The sequence below is a fragment of the Chinchilla lanigera genome, unplaced genomic scaffold (genome assembly GCF_000276665.1).
Source record: "Chinchilla lanigera isolate Chin_1 unplaced genomic scaffold, ChiLan1.0 scaffold00049, whole genome shotgun sequence".
In the NCBI taxonomy this organism is placed as follows: domain Eukaryota; kingdom Metazoa; phylum Chordata; class Mammalia; order Rodentia; family Chinchillidae; genus Chinchilla; species Chinchilla lanigera.
The window spans coordinates 15,691,078-15,698,157 of record NW_004955450.1 but is presented as its reverse complement, the minus strand read 5'-3'; the positions used below and the strand labels follow the sequence as shown (position 1 = coordinate 15,698,157).

Sequence of the window (7,080 nt, the reverse complement as noted above, 5' to 3'; positions counted from 1 at the left end):
ATGTATACATACACAAGATTATAAAAGACAGAAAACCTTAACTAGGTTCGTATTGGGTTAACCGTCACATCCATCACATCAACTAAAAAAAAAGTCATTTAACTCTCAGCATGGCTGCAGGAGTCAAAGCAATGTGCAAACTCTCAGGAAATTGTAAAACACACTCACTAGGCTGGGGATATACCTAAGCCACACACCACCTGCCTGGCAAGTGCAAGGTCCTGAGTTCAATCCCTAGTACCAAAACCAAAAACAAACACATGGAAACCGGGCCAGCAGGAATGACTGAAATGAGGTGGTCGTAAGCGTTAGCCCAGAGTGGTCAGGCGGCCTATATTCCAGGTGCTTGGGGAGCACCCAGAAAACAGTTGTCACTGCCTCCAACACAGGACTGGACACCGAATCACTGATCAGTGGGAATCTGGGGTCCTCATTTCTAAAAACTCCACTGACTACTGCAGCACAAAGTACCTCTGACATGACTGAGTGTGACTAAAGAAGTGAATGAGAAGAAAAAGAAAAGAGAAAAAACATCCTTTTCAAACTCAGACTGGAGAAAATGTGAAGGTACGAATTCAAGAAAACCCCACGCGTTAAGTGTGTGAGCCTGGAGGTCAGGGCGGGATGGGAGCTCCTGAAGCACAACTTCCCGCGGGCACACCTGCACACAGGCTGCACACGCTGAGGTCAGCAAAATGTCCCTAGGACAAGCTCAAGACGGGGCCAAGGACTTTGAAGTTTTTGTATTTTCCTGGATTAACCAGTTTTAAAATAAACAATTTCGCTGGGCTTGGTGGCACATGCCTGTAATCCCAGCACTCGGGAGGCTGAGGCAGGAGGATTGTTGGGAGTTGGAGACCATCCCGGGCTACAAAGTGAGCTCAAGGCTAGCCTGAACTGCATAGCAAGACCCCGTCTCAAAAAAGGCAAAAAACAAACAAACAAATAAATAAATAAATAAAATAAACAATTTCATTTTCAGAATCTGAAAAACATTACAAAAGTCATAATGCAAACTACTATTCCAGAGGAGTAGGGCTGACACATAACACTACTCAGGCTGCGGAGTACACAGTATGGACAGTGAATTCCAGGGTCTGCACTTTCCTGCACAGTGCTGAAGCCGTTTCTTATATGTCCAGCTTTTTTTTGTTTGTTTGTTTGTTTGTTTTTTTGGTTTTTCTCCGGTACTGGGAACCGAACTCACGACCTTGCACTTGCCAGGCAGGCGCTTTTGCCACTGAGCTAAATTCCCAGCCCCTATCTTTTTTTTGTTTGTTTGGGTTTTTTTTTGGTTTTTCTCCGGTACCAGGAACCAAACTCACGACCTTGCGCTTGCCAGGCAGGCGCTTTGCCGCTGAGCTAAATCCCCAGCCCCTTGTTTCTTATATTATGTCGGAGAACAGTTGATCAGATGCATCAACAAATCCTAAAAAAAGTACAGAAGAGCCAGGCGTGGTGGTACACACCTGTAATCCCAGCACTTGGAAGGCTGAGGCAAGAGGATCACCAAGAGTCTGAGGCTAGCCTTGGCCACAAAATGACTTCAAGGCCAGCCTGAACTACATAGTGAGACCCCCATCTCCAAAAAGAAAAAAAAAAAAAAAAACCAGAAAAATCAACAAATCCTACCCAAGAACTCTAAGCCATCATGCAGCCTCTTCATAAAAATTTTCATTAGTAACTATTAATAATTATTAATAACATCTCTGTAACTCCTGCTCAATCAACACTTTGTTTTACGTAAGTGCATAAAAAAAGGAAATAAAGTCTTAAAACTCCTTTGCCTGTGAGTCAAAAGCTCACCTAGAAGACAACTGGTGTGGAGGAAGTGTATGCCTGTTAGTTCTATACTGGAAAGATTTAACCGTTTCCTCACCAGGTCCTTGGCACACAACTGGATTTGATACAACACAACAGCTGCAAGGCGCACTGAAGTGCTGTGGTGATAAACACAGCGCAGGTTTTAAAGAGATAAATGGGCTGGCTCTGAAGTGCAAACGCTGTCCCGGGAGGTTGGGCAGCTTTCTGGCACAGTATGCACTCAAAGACAAGAGAAGGGTGGTCTCACTTCAGACCCCTGTGCTCTGAAAGGAAACTTCACACCTCTGATGCCTGAGAAGCCTGATGCTCCTGCGACTGGAAGACAGACTAGTAACCCTTGACGTACCCTGTGTGCTCCCTACGAACATGCAATTAAAGTAGGCACCAAAAGAAATTTTTCAGAAAGCAACTAAGAAAGCAAACAAATTGGCTTTCAGTATTCATTCAACAAACCCTTCCTGAGCACCCATTCTGTGCCACGCTTCATGCTAGCCATTACCAAGGCAGAAGTAAGTAAACTTAGGACCTGGCCCTCACCAGGCTTCCAACTACCAGGTGCCCAAGAACTACCCACGACAGCCCTAGGTTTCCCAGTGCGCCCTCAGCTCAGTACTCCTTACCATCTAAACACCTTCTTCTCGTGAGGTGTGCGCCACCACGCCTGGCTCAACAGACTATAGTTTTAAAAAACATAATGGCCGGGCATGGCGGCACACACCTGTAATCCCAGCACTTGGGAGGCTGAGGCAGGAGGATCATTGCGAGTATAAGGTCAGCCTGGGCTACAAAGTGAGCTCAAGGCCAGCCTCAACTGCATAGTGAGACCCTGTCTCAAAGACAAAAAACAAAGCAAAACAAACTTGCATGTACTGAAAATTAGTTTCAACATCAGTAAGTACTATACTATACATATAATTTTGAACACTGTACTAACCTAATACCTTTTATTGAAGATTACAGGAGATGACTTTCAAGGGTGAAAATCAAGATAAACCATTATAGACTTGAAATCTACAATGTCAATAAGCTAATGAGTTAGTTCCACCTGTTTAACTGCTTTATTTTTTTTTGTTTTTGTTTTTGTTTTTGTTTTTGTTTTTCTCCGGTACCGGGAACTGAACCCACGACCTTGCGCTTGCCAGGCAGGCGCTTTTGCCGCTGAGCTAAATCCCCAGCCCCCTAACTGCTTTCTTTTACAGGGTAACTATTTCTTTAAAACAATGTACACCCAGCAGGGATTGGTGGTACACACCTGTAATCCCAGCACTTAGGAGGCTGGGACAGGAGTACCATCATGCCAGTCAGGCCAGCCGGGGCTACAAAGTGAGTTCATGGCCAGCCTGAACTGCATAGTGAAACCCTGCCTCAAAAAGATTAAAAAAAAAAAAAAAAAAAAAAAGACTTATAAATTTAAAAAACCACACACTCAAATAAAGTCGGTAAATCTCAATGAGAGAAGCTTTCATTTAGGTTACTTTCATTAAAAAGTTCTGGGGCTAGGGATATAGCTCAGCTGCACAGTGCCTGCCTGGCAAGCTTCAGGACCTTGAGGGCGGGGATGATGATTGAGAGTTGATTCCCAGCACCAAAAAAATTAAACAAAAAAAAAAAGTTCCTAGCAAAGAGGCTGGAAAAAGGCTCAGAAGGGAGAACCAATCCAAGATCCAAACTGTGAGCGTTGTTACAAATACCAGAACACACTACAACCTAACAACACTTACTACAAGTTTGTGCCTACAACTGCATTTTTAAAATCCTCTGCAACATAGTTCGGAGTACAGGGTCCTTATCCCATAATCAGTTACACTGTAATCAGTTTTTCTTTTTCCGGGTACTGGGGATCAGACGCAAGGCTTTGCTGACTGACCTAATCCCCTCAGTCTTGTGTTACATTGTTTTTTGTGTGTGTACATTGTTTTAAAGAAATAGTTACCCTGTATTTATCTTCTAAAGGAACAGGCTCAGTGCTCTCACCTATGTAATTTTTTCAGACCTATAAAGCTTTTCTCTCGCTTTTGTTTTTACATCTTTTATTTACTACTGTAGCAATAAGAATTATTAGTTGGGCGTGGTGGCACACACGTGATCCCAGCACTCAGGAAGCTCAGGTAGAATTGCCGTGAGCTCAAGGCCAGCCTAGGCCATATAGTGAGTTCAACGCTAGCCTGAACTACATAGTGAAACCCTGTCTCCGAAAGACTAAAGTAAACTAATTAATTAATTAATTAATTAATAATAATCTTAGGGGGCTGGGGTAAAAGGATTTTCAGGAGCTCCGTGGTAGACCACCTTGCCGGCCTCCACAAGGCCGGCCCGGTTGAATGTGGATTCAAACACCTGTTCTGCAAAGGAGTAAACAATTACCTTACCTACAGGGGTCTCAATTGCAAATTAACTCAAGATTCTGAGCTGGGGATGTGCATTTAGTTCTTTGCAATTCATATGATTTCCAGGACAAAGAATTCCAGGTGTCTAGAGCAACCTGTCATGCACATCCTGCAATGAACACCATCAACTGCTCCACAGCCTGCTACACACAAAATGAATACATGCTACAAGTTAGGAAATACAACTCAACTATTTTTATAATCCATGTAAAGGGCAAAATGACACTGATAAAAAGTTATCTTGTAAAAGTTATCACACTGATATCAAAAAATCCTTACATTTTATATTGCTAAAACTATTTTATTTTCATCCTTTTTTTTTTTTTGCTAAGCAGGCACTTGTGTCACTGAGCTATATCCCCAGCACTTCATCTTTTCTTTTTTTTAAAAAAAATCCTTGTGGAGGGCCAGGGATGTGGCTCAGTGGTGGAGTGCCTGCCTGGCAAGAGCAAGGCCCTGAGTTTGATTCCTGCTACCAAAAAAACAAAAAAAACCCTTGTGGAATTTTTTTTTTTTGTCTTTTTGAAAGAAGGTCTAGTTATGCAGTTCTGGCTGGCCTTGGGCTCACTTTGTAGCCCAAGCTGGTCTCGAACTCGCAAAGACCCTCCTGCCTCAGCCTCCCCAGTGCCTGCACACCACCAAGCCCCACCTCCTTGTGGAATTTTTGAGACAGGGTCTCATCATACAGTCCTAGCTTGCCCTGAACTCTTGACCCTCCTGTCTCAGGCTCCCCAGTGCTGGAATTACAGCAGTATGCCCCCATGCACAGTTTTGAAGTTATTTCTAAAGGTTAGATGAATGAAGTTCCTAACCAAAACTGAAAAAAAGAAATTAAAGTGAAAACTGAATAAAGTAAATGAAGCTTACTTGGTTTGTTTATTTATTTTTTTTTTTTTTGAGACAGGGCCTCACTCTGTAGTTCAGGCTAACCTCTAACTCATGGTGATCCTCCTGCCTCAGCCTCCCTGAGTGCTGGGATTACAGGCATGCGCTACCAGGTCCGGCTCATGAAGCTTACTTTAAATGCTTACATCATTAACAGTCAACTTCAGTAACTTGGAACCACGATTAATACAAGACATCTGTCAAAGTACCACAATGTGCCAAATGAAAGCTGTGAATCAAAACACTGCAAAAAACACGGTTTACTCCTAATATACTTATTTTCAGATTTAGGCTTTCCCGCTCTGAGATACTTTTCGTTTGTCAGCAGAGGGATTTCTGGCTCAAGCTTCTCTAAACACAGGGACATGTGTCTCCCACGGCACTGTGAATGTATCTCACACTGATAATACTGAGTCAAGTTACATTAAACTTTACCATAAGCTTTCAAAATCCTCTCCCTACGCCTCTAAACTCCATCTCCAACTCTGCTATTCCCAGGGCACCCGGGACACGCTCCCGAGCCCTTTTCTCGTTCTCCTCCAGCACGAACGGGTCTCTTGGCACCAGGAACACTTACATCGTGAAGCAGCCTGGCCCTCACAGCCTGGGCAGCGAGGGCAGGTCTGAGGCCATTCTTTTCAAGACCAACCATTTTGTTCTAACTCCAGTGGGAGGCTGGTTGTAAAGCGCTTGCATCCCTTAGGGCAGCAAAGATGGTAACAACGCTGCAGATGTTCATGCAGTACGTGAAAACGGTAGGAAGCTTCCAGGACCCAGACACACGCCCACCCTCTGCCACTGTCCTTCAGGGAAGAACTTGCAACTATTCAAATACAGACTTCACTCAGCAGACGCTTTTCAAAACACCTAAATTCCACGTTCCTTTAAATTCACTTAGCTATTTCTATACCCAAAAATACACCTAAAGTTATTAAACATCCTTACAGCTTAAAACTTTAGTCCATGGATTTTCCCTAGCTTCTTCGTGTAACTGATGAGGTCTTCGTGAATTTCCCTGAAATTTCTTACAACGTATGGTGGCATAAATGCAAATTAAATTCATCAAGTCAAAGGAAACACTAAACATAAAGGTTACAGAATTTTAACAGACTAGAGAGAACAGCAAGGAGCCAAGTCAAAGATCTGGTAGGAATTCCATCAATACTCTGCCAATGGTGGGGCAAGGTAGACACGTATTAAACTGTATTTTATTCTGCAGGACTTCACACTATGGAAGATGATTCCAGCTTGACTGTGTATGGTTTTCAGAAGCAATAAACAACCGTTCTAGCTTTCTGGTCAGCTTCGTCCGAATCTTAAGGGCTACATGTTAGTTACCCAGCGTCTGGCAACAGTAACTTTTCTTCCTTGACCCAAGAAGGCAGAGCGCCAGAGGGAAATAGCAAAGAGGAGCACTACACAAACAGGGCAAGTGGCACAAGAGCAGAGGCAAGTTATATAACCGAAATATATTTTAAAATATGTTCATAACTCGTAACAACCTTTGCCTTTGGTTGGTTTCTTGTTTGGAGTATCAGTTGAAACAGTTAATTCAATATTATCTGGATCGCCTCCTTCCTCTTCAATAGCCTACATTAGAAAGAGAAGTTAATATGCTACACAATCTATCTACACTTATTTATAAAAACGTAATAAAAAAAAAAATTAGCACATCTCAAGCCTGGAGACATTAGCATTGTCAGCGGTTTCACAAACCGACTTCAAAAAGCAGTAATTGCTCTACAGGAAAGAGCGAGAGAAACTTCTGGGGGCGTGGGGGGAGTCCGCCATCAAAATCGCACGGACTTTCAATTCGACCGAGTCGATAATTAAACATCACCGTCAGCGTACCGGGCGGAAATCTGCACGTCGCCATCGAGAGAAAGTTCCTGGCCTCTCCCCGCGCGCAGCGCGAACCCGCTCTCCCGCGCCGCGCTCCGACGCTCGCGACGCCAGCAGGGGCCGGGGCGGCCGGGGCCCGGGG

At 43.8% G+C, this 7,080-nt stretch overlaps 1 protein-coding gene across 1 annotated transcript in view; it reads right to left on the bottom strand.

The window, feature by feature from the left end:
- The window catches only part of Sltm (SAFB-like, transcription modulator), a gene marked incomplete at its 5' end in the record, with an annotated part of 56,652 nt that extends 49,966 nt beyond the window's left edge, over positions 1 to 6,686 (bottom strand). The window contains 1 exon segment of the mRNA XM_013518874.1: positions 6,599 to 6,686. Coding sequence (XP_013374328.1) covers positions 6,599 to 6,686 — 88 coding nt within the window.
- Between the last annotated feature and the right edge of the window lie 394 nt (positions 6,687 to 7,080).